Source organism: Lontra canadensis, unplaced genomic scaffold, assembly GCF_010015895.1.
Source record: "Lontra canadensis isolate GAN:19392208 unplaced genomic scaffold, GSC_riverotter_1.0 scaffold124, whole genome shotgun sequence".
In the NCBI taxonomy this organism is placed as follows: Eukaryota; Metazoa; Chordata; class Mammalia; order Carnivora; family Mustelidae; genus Lontra; species Lontra canadensis.
Window position 1 is genome coordinate 4837222 of NW_022631118.1, and position 17566 is coordinate 4854787.

A 17566-nucleotide genomic window follows, 5' to 3' on the forward strand; every position below is an offset into this window, starting at 1 on the left:
TATCCCTGGCAGCTGGGTTTCACCCAGCTGTGAAAACCCTGCGGTCTTTGAGGCCCAGAGTGGGCGAGACCTGCCTGAGGTCACATAAGCAGTGTTTGAGGTGAAAGGGGAAAGGTGTCCCAGTGTCTCTCTGTGATGGGGTGGTTGCCTGGCACCAACTGTGTGGCAGGGCGGAGGGCCCTTCTGGGGTTCACAGGGATGTGCTCTCATCTCCTCAGCCTTGTCCTCGACTCCCTTTTCCTCGCCGACCATGAATCATGCCTTTCCCTGCACCAACCCCAGCACTCTTCCCCGTGGATCCCACCCCATGAGCCCCCGGACCACAATGGGAAGGAGGAGGCAGCGAAGAAGGGAACACAAGAGCTCATGTAAGTAAGCCATGGTCTCCTCCCTCCACTTTGGGCTGCCTGTATAGCTGAGAGCTTTGCCAAAGGATGGGGATAGTTGGGATAGGGTCCCAGGTGTGTGTGTAGAGTCATTAAAGAGCATGAGTGGCCCACCAGGCTGCCATGGATGCTGTGCAGGTTTTACACAGCACAAGGATGCACCTGAGGGATGTCAGTCACTTTGTATATTTTAGTTTTGTATTTTGATTTTAGAAAATTCCCAGACTGTCATGGCAGAGTGTCTCAAGAAAAGGATACCTTTTCAGATGTGCATAAAGCTGTCACAGTAACTCCATTTCATTTTCTTTCATTCCATGATTCATTCTGATCCATTCAAGGAGAAAGTCTGAGTGTGGTGTGGCTGTGTCTATACCGCCCCTCTGACATTTTTTAATTTCCCCTAAGACAAAGACGTGTAGACCTGAGACTAGCCATCCAAGATGTAATAGTTTGTAATAATTTTCATTTTTATTATATGTGTGTGTGTATACATGTACACACATACATATATACACACAAACATATATTTCTACTTCCCTTTTGTATATATAAGGCATTTCTCTTTATTTATGATCAGTATGTATACAGTTCCCTTTTGAAATGAAGGTATTTAAGTATTTTAAAAAGTGAATAAATGGAAGACAAATAATAGTGAATGATAATGCAGGAGACCTGTGGAGGTAGCAAAAATCACAAGAATGCCAAGATTTTTGAAGTCTGTCCTGGGAAAAGTCCTTCCTTTGCTGATGTAGAAAGTTTATCCAGCCTCGTGCCAGGCGAGCTGTGGAGGCCCCCAGGAAAGATGAAAGGCCAAACTGGGCCATTTGGAAGTGAGCCAAAAGAAGGAAAAGAGGAGTATTAAATCACCTGGCACCTGAAATATGGTTATGAGCTTCCTGGAAGCCAGGGTGAAAAGGGAAACAGATTCCAGACTCAGATGAGAGGTAAAATATGCCTTTACCAACCACCTTTGTCAACCACCAAAGCTGGGAGTGTATAGGTGAAAAGGTTCAGAAATGCTGTTCATAGGCAGAGGCATAGGGAGGCTGGGGGCTCTTGGGACCACTTATCTGTCCTTTTCCTAGGATAGATGAGTAACAAAATGTTATCATTATTATTATTGATGATAATTATTTAATTAAACAATCTGAACACCTCCTATGTACCAGGCACCATTCTTATTATTAGGGATGTAACAGTGAAAATATAATAAATACAAATATAATAATACAATGTATGCAACAACATATAGTATATTACACATATTGTAATGTGTAATATAAAGTATAACAAAATAGTAATAAAGATATAATAGTATAATATAATTAGAAGTAGAATTAATATGATAAATTATATTTAATAAATGATATCTAATGTCCATGTTAATAATACAAATGTATTTCATATACAGAATGTAAAACAATATACATTAAGTAACATAATGTATCAAACATAATATATCAAATAGAAAGTTTTCATATGACCCAGCAATTCCATGTCTAGGTATATGCCCAGTCCCATATGCCCAGGAGAAATGAAGACATATGTCATGTTCAACCAAAAACTTACACATGAATATTCACAGCAGCATTATTCATTTTCGCCAAAAGGTGCAAACAACCCAGATGTCCATTAAGAGATGAATGCATAAACAAAATGTGTTGTATTCATACAATGAGATATTATTGGGCCATAAAAAAGCACGAATTCCAGATACATGCTACAATATGGATAAACCTTGAAAACATGCTTCATGAAAGAAGCCAGAAACAAAAGGCCACAGATGATAGGATTCCATTTACATGGAATGTCCAGAAGAGGCAAATCTATACAGAAGCAAATAGGTTAGTGGTCGCTTAGGGCCGGGAGAGATGGGAGGATTTGGGCCAATAACCGACAGGGTTTCTTTTTGAGGTGATGAAAGTGTTCTCCAAATGTGCTGGTGGTTGCACAACATTGTTCATATACTAAAAAAAAAAACAAACACTGAACTGTACACTTTAAAATGGTGAATACTAGGTTGGGTGAATTATATCTCAATAAAGCTGTCTTCAAAATTAATGTACCATGGGCTGTGGTATTAGAAGAGCGTTACAACGAAGCTAACAGCACGTGCCAGTGCACCCCTCAGAAACTCTGTTTCACGATGTGGCAGTCCCAGGAGTTGGTGTCCTTCATCCTTGTCACAGGCCTGCTGGGTAGGGACTGGCCCAGGGCAGAGCGTGTGTCAGGATACTCTGTGACTCTGCGGGCCGAGGGAGGAGACAGGGCCCGCACTCACTCGCCCCTCTGACTCCAGGTCCTTAAGCCTGGGCATGGGTTGGTGCTGGCAGGAAGCACTTTCTCAGCACTCTCAGGTGGGACTGCCCATCTGAGAGCCATGCCCGCCTGTCCCACAGTGTCACTGGCCTCCAGTACGGTAGGGCCTGGGGGACAGATCGTGCACACGGAGACCACGGAAGTCGTGCTCTGCGGAGACCCCCTCAGCGGCTTTGGCCTCCAGCTCCAGGGAGGTATCTTCGCCACCGAGACCCTGTCATCCCCTCCCCTTGTGCGCTTCATTGAGCCTGACAGCCCGGCAGAGAGGTGAGCCAGAGGCCCTCGCCCCGCTGGGCCTGCCACCCTCCAATTCAGGAGGCTCACGGACAGCCAGGGGAACTGAGTCCCATGGCAAGCCTGGCTTCACGAGGGTCCCCCACTTAATCATCCCACCCATTCCATCACCAGCCCTAATTTACACCTGAGGAAACTGACGTGCTGAGACGCTGATTCATTTGCCCAGGGTCACACAACTCGTGAGTGACCCAGGACAGGACTTGAACCCCTGTCTGTCTGAAGTCAGGGTCCCCTATATACATATCTCATAAGGCACATGTCCTCCCCCTTGGACAGACAACTGAGGCCCACAGATTTCACTCTTTTAGCCAGAGTCACCAGGTAGATTGCCTGGGGCTCTATAATGGGCCCACAGCCGAGCTGTGAGTCAGACCCCAGCCCCGCCCCCACATGGCATTCCCGTGTCCCAGGATTGGCAGTGATGGTAACAGAGTGGCTTCTCTCTGCGGGGCTGCCCGGGGTTCAGGTGTGGGCTGCTGCAGGTGGGGGATCGGGTCCTGTCCATCAACGGTATTGCCACCGAGGACGGGACAATGGAGGAAGCCAACCAGCTGCTGCGGAATGCGGCACTGGCCCACAAGGTCGTGTTGGAGGTCGAGTTTGACGTGGCAGGTGAGTGAGGACCCCTACCTTCCTCCTCACGCTTTGGGATCCTGTGCTCCCTCCTCCCTTTATCCTGCTCCTGCCTGGGGATATCCATGCTCTTTCAGCCCCATCCCACTCCCGCCTGATGACCTTCTCCAAGAGCACTTGTGGCATGTGCCTGAACACCAGTGGTGGCAGGGAAGGAGGGGAGGCAGGAATCCCACACGCCAGCCTGAGGGCTGGTGAGGGATTTTTGTGCCAAAACACGACCTAAGGGAGGGCAGAGAGGGGCTGAAAATATTCCATGTCCCTCGGCAGGCCTTAGGCAAAGAACCCCAAACACAAACTCAGGTTAGAACTCTGGTCTTGTGATTTGGACATTTTGTGACTTTGGGCAGGACTCTCTTGCCCCCCCACCCACCCTCAGTTTCCCCAACTATGAAACAGTGACTAGTCCTACTAGTCACTACAGTGAATATTGTTTGGATTAGATGAGCTCAATCATGTAAAAACACCCTGCCTGGTACATTGTAGGTGCTCAGTAAATTGTTGGGGCTGTGAACTGGGTTGGGTTTTGCTCTGGGGAAACCCCTGGCTGGCATTCCTGGGGTCTAAGTGCCAGCCCCAAATCTGCTCTGATCGGATAGGTTATCTGAGACAAAGGTCAGCTCACCATGCCTCAGTTCCCTCCTCTGTCAGGTGGAAGAAGCAGGATGGGGTTGGGGTAGTGACTTTGCAGTCTCTCCCAGCTGGCCTAGAATGGGTGGGAAGCTGGGACTCCCTGCATCTCCTTCCTTGGGTCTCACACATGTCCACATGTGTTTGCACGCAGAGTCCGTCATCCCGAGCAGTGGCACCTTCCACGTGAAGCTGCCCAAGAGGCGTGGTGTGGAGCTGGGCATCACCATCGGCTGTGAGTCCCTCCCCGCCGTTCAGTCCCTGCCCCGAGTGAGCCGTCTGCTGGGGGAAATTGCACACCTCCAGCTCAGAGGAGGAGGGGATGCTCCTGGTGGGAAGGCTGGCTTGAGTTCTCTTTGCCTGCAGTGCTCCACTGTGTATTCTCGGGTGACACCCCCTAGTTGCTGGAAGCCTCAGTTTCCTATTCTGCACAATGGGAGTCTCCTGACCAGCTGGGACTTCTGGTGGGATTAAGTGGTTTGTAAGGCACCAACCATGTGGGTCAGGTCTGTGAAATGATCCTCGGTCCCCACCATGGGCTTGACAGAGAGCAGCTATCTAAAAGGGCTGCTGCTGCAGCTCCTTCTTACCCCAAACTCCACTCAATGTAGATGGGAGTTTAAACTCTGGATAGGGCTGCCAGATACAGTTGCACAGGTTGTACATGACACAAGGGTGCCCATTTGAGGTGGGCTTAACAATTTTATTACATCATTTCCTCAATGGACTAATTAGAAGGGATGTCCTTGTCTCATCTGCAAAGATGCCACATGGGCTAGAAGGGGCTCCTACCATCTGTTCACTAATGGGAAAACCCATTAGCCCAGATGGATTTTTTTTTGTTTTCCCTCAAGAAAACGTAGTTACTCATGTTACAACCCATTGTCTTGGGTCACATTCCCCCAGAAAGAGCTTCTTAAAGAGTTACATTCAGGGGGGTTATCAAGAAGGGCTCTTGGAATCAGCACCTGTGTGAGGTGAGGGATGGGGACTGGGCAGACGGAGATGGTGGTTGTGATGCCACCAGTCCCATGGAGAGCTCTAGGGCCGGGAAGGCTTTGGGAAGTTGTCCTGAATGAGGCTGGGAGCCAGGCCTTTGCACCACCGTGTGGACCAGGCCACACCCAGGAGCTGTACAACCTTGGCTGAGGCTGCTCTCGCCAAAGGCAATACCCAGAGAGGGATCCCTGTGGGAGCCGTTCAACCAGCAATTCCTGCTGCTGAGAGAAGGGAAGACTCAACTGTGGATGGGTCACCCAGTTCTGGGGCCCACCCTGTGCTAGTTGGGAGTGTCAGCCACACACTGCCCCTGAAGGGGCTTACAGTTTTGTTGGGGGATGGCCTGAACAGAAGGGAAAAGGGCTGATGTGGAACCAGCAGCTTCTATGTGTTGGGATCCATGTTAGGTTTTGCCTTGTCTGGTTTAATCTCATGACATCTCCATGAGTTCTCTGGAATCATCCCCGTTTGTGGAGGGGGAACTGAGGCAGAAGGGGGGCTGATTTGCTCACAGTCACCAGGCAGGAAGCAGTGGGAACACGGCACGTGGCTTAGTATTCGGGCCCCAACTCCTGGGCCCTCCCAACCCCACTCCTCGAGGCTGAGGCCATCAAAGGTTGGATTCATAGCTTCTTCTCCCCCGCCCGCCCCCCGCCCCAGCGACCAGCAGGAAGAGAGGAGAGCCCCTGATCATCTCTGACATCAAGAAGGGCAGTGTGGCACACAGGTAGGAGTGGCCCTGGGTACAGGGTAAGGGGAGCAGTCCAGGGGGAGTGCCACATGCCAGGCTCTTTGCGTCTCCCACCCCTGCTCCAACAGGACTGGCACCCTTGAGCCGGGTGACAAGCTGCTGGCCATCGACAACATCCGCTTGGACAACTGCCCCATGGAGGATGCTGTGCAAATCTTGCGGCAGTGTGAGGACCTGGTGAAGCTGAAGATCAGGAAGGATGAGGACAACTCTGGTATGGCCACCACCCAGCCCTGCCACCTCTCTCGGTCCTCACACTGGAGCAGTGGGCTCCAGCTTTCAGTTCGGGGCTCCCTCTGGCGAAGGAGGGAGGTTGCCAGGCTGCTGGGGGAGACTCCTTGAATGAGCAGATGCAAGGAGGGAGCCCTGCACCAACATCTCACGGTTCCTGGGGCAGCCTGGACCCTCTGCAGCCTGTACAAAGCCTAGCGGAGGAGGCCCACAGGGGGCAGCAGTGAGCAGAGGGGTGGGTGGGGCAGGGACGGGGGCGGGGGGTGGGGGGAGTGTGGGGGCCATGTGTGAGTGAAGAAGTAAAGGCTGTCGACTCTGACACCTCTGAGATCAGACAGTTGACAGGAGTGAGTGGCCTGGACAGGGGTAAGAAAAAAATGATGCAGTTTGGGCAGGCAGTAGGGAAGGGTGAGGCTTGTGGCCCCTGGAGAGCCAGTCCGTTATTCAGAGGGTCAGCTGCCAACTCCTGCCCTGGGAAGGATGGTCTCTTGTGGGCAGATTCTTCTTCTTCATCTTTTTTTAAAGAAAGCCAAAGTCTGGTTTCTTCTTATCCTCATGATTAATTATTTTGTGTCCGGGGAGAAGTCTATAGTTTAGAATGTTGGCTTCACAATCCTTTTCTTCTTTTTTCCATGGGGTTTGGGTGCAAGAAAACATTTGTGGAGGCAGAGGTGGCCTCAGGGTCCCTGGGCAGTGCCATCTGAAGTCATGGCACGAGTAGATAAATGAGTGAATGGATGAATTTGAGGGAGTAATTTCACCAGGGCACTGGGGACTGGGGGGGTCGAACTCCAGGGTCCTGCCCCGCTGCACCCCATCTGATGGGTGCCGCCTTTGCAGATGAGCAAGAGACCACAGGTGCCATCAGCTACACAGTGGAGCTGAAACGCTACGGGGGTCCCCTGGGCATCACCATCTCGGGCACAGAGGAGCCTTTTGACCCCATTGTCATCTCAGGCCTCACCAAACGTGGTCTGGCTGAGAGGTGAGCTGGGGTCCTGTGGGATACACGCGGACCGTCACAGGGCAGGGGTTGGACTCTGGGAACAGCCGAAGTGGATTCTGACATCGGTTCCAAAGTCGATGTCCTGGGTGGCATCAGGCCTGTCTCTCTGAGCCTCAGTTCCACAGAGGCAGACCAGCCCCCTTCTGGCAGACCTGCCTCCCAATCTTGAGATTCAGCAATTCTAGAAAGTCAGCATGGTGAGCCTTTTTGGAGCCCCTGCTGTGTGCCTTCAATCCTGGCACAGCCTGGAGCTTGTCTGGGGACGCTGTGAGAAGACGGTGTCCCAGGCTGTCCAGACTGGGGGGAGCAGGTGAATCTGGGCCCCGGAGGTGGAACAGGGCCCCACAGGGGTCATAGGGAGGCCAGGCCTGGGGTGGGGAGACAGGCTGGGCCCCTGGAGAAGGACAGAAGGCTGGCTGCAGCAAGAGGATTGAGCGGGGCCGAGAGTGGGGAGGAACACTGAGCATCGGTGAAGGGCTCCCTGTTCCTGGAGCGCCCCCTGCTGGTCCACTGCGGAGACTAGTGTGGTCGTTTCCTATCTCAAGGGCAGTCATCCACTCCCACTTTGCCTGGGTACCTCCCATGTGCCAACCGGTTCTGGGTCCCGAGGACCCGACAGACAGTCTCCCCTCACCGGGCTGATCTAGCTCAGTGCTGACCAATTGCAATGTAATGCGATCCCCACATTTCAGTATAAACTTTCTGGTGGCCATATTAGAAAAATAAAAGGAAACAAATAATATGAATCCTAAATACATATTTATTTCAACATGTGTAGTCAATATATAAATTATTAACGAGAGTGTTTTACATTCTTTTTTTTTTTCATGTTTTGTTTTCAGAACCCGTTGTGTATTTTATATAGTCAAGTCATCTCAGTTTGGGCTAGCCACGTTTCGGGACCCAGTAGCCACATGGGACAGACAGCTTTGACCTCCCGCAGTCAGCCCACCATCTCCCCCAACTTATGCCCGCGGGCCCCTGGGGATCTGGGTGGGCAAAGCCAGGCACAGTTCCAGAACCTAAATTTAGAGTCAGGCAGAATCATCCCCTCCCTCCCAAATTCTAGACTTAATTTTTTTTTTAATTTTTTATTTTTTAGAGAGGGAGAGAGTGGAGAGAGGGGCAGAGGGAGAGGGAGAATCTTAAGCAGGCTCCATGACCAGCATGGAGCCCAATGCGGGGCTTAATCTCACAACCCTGAGATTATGAGCTGAGTTGAAATCGACAATCGAACGCTTCGCCGGCTGAGCCACCCCTGCATCCCCCAAATTCTAGACTTTGTACCTCTATGAATGCTACCCTAGATGACACTTGCTTTTTGTTACAGCTGGGTTTAACTGAGGTCCATCAGGCTTGTGCCTGGGGGTTCCTGAGTTCCCCGAAGCCTTGAATGTTTCTCATTCTCTGTCCTGTGCCCCCCTCCCCAGGACTGGCGCTATCCACGTTGGGGATCGTATCCTGGCCATCAACAGTGTTAGCCTCAAGGGCCGGCCTCTGAGTGAGGCCATCCATCTCCTGCAGGTGGCTGGCGAGACTGTCACCCTGAAGATCAAGAAACAGCTAGACCGTGAGCCTCCCTCTCCTGCCCCTGGGGCCGTCCACCCTTTTAGGAAGGGAAATCTCTCTGTACCAGGTTCATTTGCCCAACCTCATGGCATCCTCACCAGATCCTATGGAGCTGGGAAGACACCTGGGACAGCTGAGGAGACCAGACTCAGAGAGGGGAGGGGTGGTCCCAAGGTCACAGCTTGTGTAGGGCAGAGTCTGGGTCTGAACCACTCTCTCCATCACCGCCTGCCTCTCAAGGCTGCTTGTTCTGCCTTAGGGTTGTAGCCTGTACCTTCCTCAGTTTCCCTTGAATTTGAGCCCTGTACCTTGGCAGGGAGGCCACCAGCTGCAGTGGAAGGAGCCTGAGATTTTGGGCCTTCCCTCTAATCTGGGCTCCACTGTTGTTCACCATGTGACCTTGGGTGTGTTGTGCAGACCCAGAGCCTCAGGGGCTCCCCAGGGCCCAGTGCAGAGAACTCAGCCTCAGTTTTCCTGTCTGTGAAATGGGTTTGCCCATTAGTGTGCCCCTCCCCTTCTATCAGATTGCTCAGCAGTAGGCTCGGGGATGGGGGTAGGGGGGCTCGGTGCCTGTGAGACAAACCAGACAGAAGTGGGGAAACTGAGGCTCACTGAGTGTCTCTGTGTCTCTGAGGTCAGAGGCCAGTGGTGGTGACACCCCCTTTTTGTCCCAGGCCCCCTCCCACGACGCAAGTCGGGCAGCCTCAGCGAGGCCAGTGATGCAGATGAGGACCCACCTGAGGCACTCAAAGGAGGCCTGCTGGCAGCCCGGTTCTCACCCGCTGTGCCCAGCGTGGATAGCGCTGTAGAGTCCTGGGACAGCTCGGCCACAGAGGGTGGATTTGGGGGCCCAGGTAATGCCTTGGGGCCCCAGGACCAGCGACATGCTCTCTCTGGACCACCCCAGGTGCCACACGTTGGCAGGGGCTGTTCTCTCTGCCTCATTCTCTCCCCTGCTTCATCCTTCAGGGACACTTCCAGAAGGCAGACCCCACCCCCACCAAGGCCCCATTGGCCATTCTCAGGGCCCCTCACTGCTCAGAGCATGGAACTCAGGCCTTTATACATCTTTTGATTGACATCCATAGCCCCATGGAGTTCCCCACCTTGAGGTTAATTTTAAGGACCAAGTTGGACTTACTTTCATCTTTCTCTTTCCTAGCCCCAGTGCTCTGTACATAGCAGGTGCCCAAGCAATGTTTATTGCACCCAGTTGAAGATGGGAAGGTTGAAAGCCCCTTCCCACCCTGTCCCACAAGACCAGCCTTAAGATGGACACATCCAGGCTGCCCTCTGAGGCCATAAGCCCCTCCCCCATGCGTGTGGAGACCCATGGGTGGCCTCGGGGTTTGGGGGGCATTTGACCCCAGCAGGTGGCCTTCTGGCCTCTCTAAGGCCCAGCTCAGAGAACTAGTGGAGCAAGGCCTCTAAGTGGCCTTGGGTGGCTCCCAGCACTGGGCCTCACCAGTAGTATATTTGCCTTCCCTGGGTCTCTACTTCCCCATGTCTTGTCCTTGATCAGCATCTCTTAGCTTACTTCTGGGGCAGGGTCTTGAGAGCTCCCAAAGGCAGGAAGAGAGGAATGGTTTAAATAGTGAACCTCCTCCCCAGGCAGGAGGCAGCCAGGCTAAGCCCAATGGAGCTGGAACAGGGACTTGGAGCCCTGGCCATTAACTCTTCTTCTGGGTGATCAGGAGTTCCAGGGGGTTTTGGGGGTAGGGACTACGTGGCAAGGCACTCAGGGGACTCTGGGTAGTCACGTCAGGTGAGAGGGGGCAAAGACCTATCCAGGGTCATCCAGCACAGCTGGAAAAGGGGCGGGAAGGAAGGAAAGTTACAGACATCTCCCTCTCCACCTGGCAGGCTCCTACACTCCACAGACGGTGGCTCGGGGCGTGACCCCCCAGGAGTGGCGGCCCAGCCGGCTGAGAAGCAGCCCCCCACCCACTGAACCCCAGAGGATGAGCTATACCCCGGCCCCCACGGATGAGAGCTTCCCCGAGGAGGAGGAAGAGGAGGACTGGGAGCCACCAACTAGGTCTGTGGTGGGAAGGCCATGAGGGAGGAGGCAGTCATGGTCTCCTGGCTCAGTTGGGTTGAGGGTCCCTGTGCCACAGTGGTGGGGACAGCGGAGAGTCTTGTCTGGCTCCCGAGGACGGGTGCCTCCCAGGAGAGCAGAGGGGACATCAGGCAGTGTTGCCTTGGCCAGGCTGAGATGGGGATGAGGGTGCCCTAGGGAGAGGGCACAGCAGTGGCAAAGGCATGGAAGGTGTTTGCCTTTCCAGAGTCTGGTGATCTCCTATTCTCAGATGAACAGCTCAGAACTTGAACCTGACCCTTTTGACTTAGCCCAGATGGCTTGATGGCCTCCTGCAAAGGCCCTCGGGTTCCAAACACCCTCCCTGGCCATGGATGTGGTTTGGATTGGCTTTGAAGAACACCGCATGACCCCCAGGGGCGACTCCTGCCAAGAGCAGGCCCTATGGAGAAATGCTGTTTCTCATCCAGCCTCAGCCACCCCTCCTGTGCCTGTGCTTTGGATTGGGTACTTCCTTCTGCCTCTAGTGCCTTTCCCTTTCTCTTCCTGGCCAAGGCCTCTGCAGCTTTGGAAACCCAGCTTATATTCCCCTGCCTCCAGGAGGCTCCCCTGACTTTCCCAGGCTCAAGGCATCCCTCCCTCCGCTGGCCCCCAGCCGCTCCTGTGAGCCTCCTTCTGGCACTGGCTGCCTTGTGTGCACCTGGTTAATGACCTGGCTGTTGTCCCTTCTGGGTAGGGCTCCTAGCTGGGTGCCTCGATTTTAGAGCTGATGACGGGCTTGTACAGTGGAAGCCATGGGGTGGCCTGGACCCTTCCCCAAGCACAGATACACCATCCTCTCCATCCATCTGTGTCCTCGCTGGTTCCAGCTCTGTCCCTGTCACTGTGCTACAATGCCGTGTGTCTGGGTGGGGCCAGGGCCCATCCTCTGGGGCTACACCATGGATCTCCTCTCTGTCTGTCTGTCTGTCCGTCCGTCTGTCTCTCTTCCCAGGCGTCCTGTGTCACCGCTCTCCACCCCGTCTCATCTGCCCCTGTTCTAACTGGCCACCGACAGTCCTGGTCGCCCCTAACTGCGTCTTCTTCCCCCCATTCCGTGTCACCAACCACTGCCCTGGGGCCCCAGCACTGCCACCGAGGACGCCTGCCCGCCTGCCTGCCCACCCGCCCGCCCACCCTAAGGCCCTTCGAGCCCAACGCTGGGCCCTGGGGCCCCGAAGACTCCTCAGGCCCCAACCCGCCTGCTCGCCCACCTGCCCACCAGGAGTTGACCCTCTCTGGTTCCTACGTTACAGCCCAGCCCCCGGCCCTGCCCGTGAGGAGGGCTTCTGGCGCATGTTTGGGGAAGCACTCGAAGACCTGGAGTCATGTGGTCAGTCAGAGCTGCTGAGGGAACTGGAGGTAGGGCCACCCACACCACAGACCTTCCTAGGGACCCCCTGTGCATGGACACTACCGATGTGCGTGCCTTTGGAAACAAGCATGTTGATGGGATCCTGCTCGTGTGTGGCGTGCACCACGCACTCACTCGGCGCCCCCCGTGTAAAGGTGTCTTCACACACATGCAGGCTGTGCATGGACACATATACAGGTGTGATGGAGAGCACTGGCATGGCGCATGGAGGTGTGTGTACATGCAGACGTGTGTGCAGCAGGGGCATGCGTGTGTGCGTGCATGTGGCCATGCTCGTGTATGCACAGATGCAGAGGGTCTTTTCAGAGCAGATGTGTGTGAGCGCACGTTTGGATGCCGAGGGGCGGTTTTGGAGTCTGTGTGCAGGTACAGCCTGGGGATGTGGTTGTGGCCGTGCCCTGTGGAAGCAAGTGGGTGTCAGCGTCAGGGACAGCACAGGGGATGAGGGCTCGGGGGAACTGAGAAGTGAATACAGCTTTGTGCGAGGTCAGCACGGCCCATGGTGGAACAGGCTGCCCAGGAAGGTCTAGGAAGGATCCCGCTGGGTCATTTCAGAAACTCCTTCATGCTCTGAGAACATTAATTTAAACTTTCACTTTATCTGTGCTTTTGCCCCTTAAATTGTTGATTTTTTTCCTCCATCGGTCTTACAAATCACGAGGCTCCTCGAAGAACTGATTTTGGGCTTTGTTAATTCTCTCATGTGTTTCATTGTTTTCTGTCTTACTCATTTCTGTGTTTAGCTTTTTCTTCATTTGTGTTTACATATGTTTTCTACTATAGTGCATCCTAAGCCAAGATTTTACCCACAGACACTGCTTTGGCTGGATTCCACAAATTTTGATTGTGATGCTTTTCTGGATCATTCAATTCCAAATATTTCAAAAAATTTTATTACAATTTTAGTTAAGCCCTTGAATGACACAGAAGTGGAGAGTTTTGTTTTTTATTTTTTATTTTATTTATTTTTTTCAAAGATTTTATTTATTTAACAGACAGATCACAAGTAGGCAGAGAGGCAGGCAGAGAGAGGAAGGGAAGCAGGCTCCCCGCTGATCAGAAAGCCCCATGTGGGGCTTGATCCCAGGACCCTAGGACCACGACCAGAGCCAAAGGCAGAAGCTTTAACCCACTGAGCCACCCAGGCGCCCCGAGTTTTGTTTTTTAAATCCAAATTTTAAAACCAATTCATACTGGGTTTTAGTTCATATGTATTATGGCCAGAGAATGTGTTCCATATGCTTTGAATTCTTTGGCATTTGTTGAGACTTCTTTGTGGCCCAGTATGTGATCAGTTTTAGTAAACATTTCATGTAGGCCTACAAAACAATGCAAATTCCCTTTTTTGGGTGTAGGGTTTTCTGTAGATCAAGATTGTTCATAGACTTGTTCAGATCTGCATTCTTATAAAATGTTATATGGTTTATTTATCTTTATCTTTTTTGGTTGATGGTATGATAAAATTATCATGAGTGGAGATTCGGCAAGTTCTTGACATTTTGTCATTTTTGTTTTCTGTCCTTTGAGGTTATATTGCTAGTTTCATATAAATTCATGCTTGCTGGAACTTCTTGGTGAATTTTTCTTTTTATTATTCATCAGTATCTCTATCCCTATGTACTTTCCACTTTAAATTCCATTTTCCCCCATAACAATATGGTTCCACCGGATTTATTTTATTAATGTTTCCTGTCTTTTTTCCAATTTGTTTTCAAAATTACTGTTACTAAGTGTGTACATTTATCATTTTAAACATATCTGTTTTATGCTGTATGTAGCTGATTTTCCCCCAATCCAAAAACCTTTCTTTTTTTAAAGATTAGTTCATTTATATTTATTATGATTACTAATATAATTAAACTTAATTCTAGCATATAATTTATACTTTCTATATATCCCACTTTCTCTGTGTTTCTAATCTACTATCTTTCCTTTTCTAGTATTGATAAATTTCTTATTCCTCTTTACTCTCTCCACCACCAAAACAGTCATTTTTATAATTTTTATTCTTTTAGTGATTATCCTTAATTCATTTATTTTAATAATCAATTTTTAAATTTAAAATATTTTATTATTACAGAAGCCATATGTGTGGATGGTGCAAAATTAGATAAATGAGATAAAATCAAAACTAAAATAAGCAAAATAAAATATAAGAACACAACATTCCCACCACACATAGATCATGACTGTTACTGCTTCAGTGAGAGTATATGTATTTTTAGGATACTGAAACCATGATGTACATGCTACAGCTACTCCATTTCTTTCCATACATAGAAATAACTATCTAATATGTTTTCATCTCTTTTACTACCAAGGCCATATGTAGATTTTCACAGTTGATCCCAAATTTCCCTTTACACCTGGTCTGGCTAAACCAGCGCCCAGTCCAGGCTTGGCACCTCGTTGTTATGCCTCTTCAGTCTCTCTTAATTTTAGTCCAGCACCTTCTTAGTGATGCTAATTTGAAAATTTTGTTTATTAAGATAAAATTCACATAACTTAAAATTTACCATGTTAAAGTATAAATTGAATATTAAAAGTAAAAAGGATGAATTAAGGAGAATCACGAATACCGTGTATTCACGATGTTGCATTTACACAACCAGAACATTTATAACATCCCCAAAAGAAACCCCACATGTCCCAGCCACTGTCTGCTTTTTGTCTCTATGGATTTGCCTGTTCTGGATATTTCTTATAAATGAGGTCATGCAGTATGTGGCCTTTCATGTCTGACTTTTTTTCATTTAGCTTGATGTTGTAGAACGTGTAAGTTCTTCATGCATTTTATGGCCAAATAATATTCCATTCTATGGACAGACTAACTTTTTGGAAAGATCAGGTGCATTTGACTTTTTCTAGCAAAGTCGAGTCAATGCCTTTGCCCCCTCTCCTTAATGAGACAGGGCCTGTAGAATGCTCCCATTTCCCTCTAAACTCTCTCCTCTTGTCTCCCTGCTTGTTTATAAATTGCTCAGCTAGTTCATGTGGGGTTCTAGTCAGTACTCATTCAGGTTGAAGGCAATTAACTTCTTTGCTCACTATTGCTTCTTGCATTCTTCTTGCTTCTGAGTTCATCCTTTAAGATCTTTAAATGAGACTCTTGGAGTGGTAAACTCTTTGCGGTTTCTGTGTGATTTTATCTTATTTATTTTTATGATAAGCAAGGTAGCAGAGTGGTTAAGATCCTTGACTTTGAAACCAGATTCTGATTTCAAATCATAATATCTCTTAGCCTGGGTTTTCTTACCTGTACAATGGACCCCCCCCACCCTACTGCCGCCAAAATGGTATTTGCCTGTCTGGTAGTATCGTAGAGAACAAAATGGGTTCTGTGTGTATGGTGAGTAGAACTGAGCTCAGAACAGAGTAAGCGTTACTCATTCAGGGCCAACAATTAGTATTCTGATTGTGGGTGTGATCGAGGATCCCCCTCCCCCTGCCCACGCTCAGACCAAGAGCCCCAGAAGGGCAGGGACCCTGTCTATGCTGGGCACTGCTGTGACTTTGAAGGCCGACACAGAGTAGTTGTCCACAGATGCTGACTGCAAACAGCAGGCAAACAGGCATCCCCACGAAGGACTGTGTATCCACAGGCATCCATCATGACGGGCACGGTGCAGAGTGTGGCCCTCGAGGGCAGACCCAGCCACCAGCCCTGGCGGAGGGGCCAGGAGGTACAAGCGTCCCCTGAAGAGATGCAGGAGCTGTTGCTGCCTACACCCTTAGAGATGCACAAGGTGGGCGCTGGGGCTGGGCGTGGGGTATACATATATACACCACTTCCTTAAAGGAGAAGCCAGCCTCCCTTGCCATCTGTGGGTTACTATATAGAAAAACAAGCGGAGGGGCACCTGGGTGGCTCAGTGGGTTAAAGCCTCTGCCTTCGGCTCAGGTCATGATCCCAGGGTCCTGGGATCGAGCCCCACATCGGGCTCTCTGCTCACCAGGGAGCCTGCTTTCCCCTCTCTCTCTCTGTCTGCCTCTCCCCCTACTTGTGATCTCTGCCTGTCAAATAAATAAATAAAATCTTAAAAAAAAAAAAAAGAAAGAAAAACAAACGGAGAAGAAACCTCTCCACCGGTAGCCCTTAGAAGGCTCAGAGCCTCTTGGTAAATTTGAGAGATGAGCAAGTGTTAGAGGGGTGGAAACTTGTCAATACCCCACGGAGACGTTCTCCTGAGGGAAGGGAGAGGACTGAAGAAGAACTGAGAAGGAACCCCTTCCCCAGGTTCCGCACTGTGACTGGTGCCGGAACTGAAGGGTGTGCTGCCATGGAGAACGGCAGGGAGCGCAGCTGGGCTGGGGGCTTGGTGTGGGTTCCACACCAAGGGATTTGGGCTGCTGTGGGGAGCTGGGGCAAAGGTCAGATCTCCAGGGAATTCCTCCTCCTTCTGCTCCCAGGTGACCCTGCACAAGGACCCCTTGCGGAATGACTTTGGTTTTAGTGTCTCTGACGGCCTCCTGGAGAAGGGTGTCTATGTCCATACTGTGCGCCCTGATGGGCCAGCCCAACGTGGGGGCCTCCGGCCCTTCGACAGGGTCCTTCAGGTAATGCTGGGCTGAGGGCACCATAGATAGTGTGACCTTTCCTCGCCTCCTGTGGAAGGAGGCCCACTTCTACCCTGGCTGAGTGGCCTTAGGCAGGTCACCTTTTCTCCCTGAGCCCCAGCTTCCTCCTACGTGAAGGGAATGACAACAGTCCTATAGTCAGGTCAGGCTCTGTTACGTTACAGTAACAGCCAGCCCCAAATCTTAGTGTCTTAACACACAAACATTTATTTGTCCACTGGGGGCCGACATGGGCTTGCTCTACCAGGCTGGTGGGGGCTCTGCCCTCTGGCAAATGCCTTCCACCACGTGACACGGGAATGGAGACTGGAAAATCACCCGTGGGTTTTTTTCCTGCCTTCACCCAGAAGCAACACCCACCACTCCCCTTCACAGCCTATTGGCCAGAACCAGTCACATGACCCCGCTAATGGCAAGGGAGCCTGGGAAATGCACGTGAGCCGAGGGAAAGCTCTGGGACGGCGCTGGTCCTGCCACCCGGTGGTGTTTTTCCCACGCCTCAGCTGCTTTTGTTCCCCTGGTGTGATTTCTGCTGTGTTGGTGCTACATTTACCGAATATGTTTCCTTTACCTTGGCGGAGGCTTTCCGACTTGAATTTATTTTGAAAGGAAGCTTTTCGTGTCATTAGGAATGAAAAACCAGCAGTCCTTGCTTGACATAGAAGGTCACTGTGAAGTAAAAAGTCAAAGAAGCAAAGCAACGTCACCATTTCTA

The 17566-nt window shown here is 50.8% G+C and overlaps 1 protein-coding gene across 5 annotated transcripts in view; it reads left to right on the forward strand.

The window, feature by feature from the left end:
* The window catches only part of GRIP2 (glutamate receptor interacting protein 2), a 53967-nt gene that overhangs the window by 34204 nt on the left and 2197 nt on the right, over positions 1–17566 (forward strand). For 2 of the 5 annotated variants that reach the window (XM_032841538.1, XM_032841537.1), the window contains 13 exons: positions 219–368; positions 2786–2972; positions 3469–3614; positions 4420–4500; positions 5925–5991; positions 6084–6229; positions 7087–7231; positions 8683–8822; positions 9496–9675; positions 10685–10859; positions 12155–12260; positions 15876–16019; positions 16684–16830. In XM_032841538.1, coding sequence (XP_032697429.1) covers positions 219–368; positions 2786–2972; positions 3469–3614; positions 4420–4500; positions 5925–5991; positions 6084–6229; positions 7087–7231; positions 8683–8822; positions 9496–9675; positions 10685–10859; positions 12155–12260; positions 15876–16019; positions 16684–16830 — 1814 coding nt within the window. Of the gene's footprint in view, positions 1–218; positions 369–2785; positions 2973–3468; positions 3615–4419; positions 4501–5924; positions 5992–6083; positions 6230–7086; positions 7232–8682; positions 8823–9495; positions 9676–10684; positions 10860–11853; positions 12024–12154; positions 12992–15875; positions 16020–16683; positions 16831–17566 lie in introns of those variants that run through there. The other 3 variants (XM_032841535.1, XM_032841536.1, XM_032841539.1) reach the window with 2 other exon arrangements.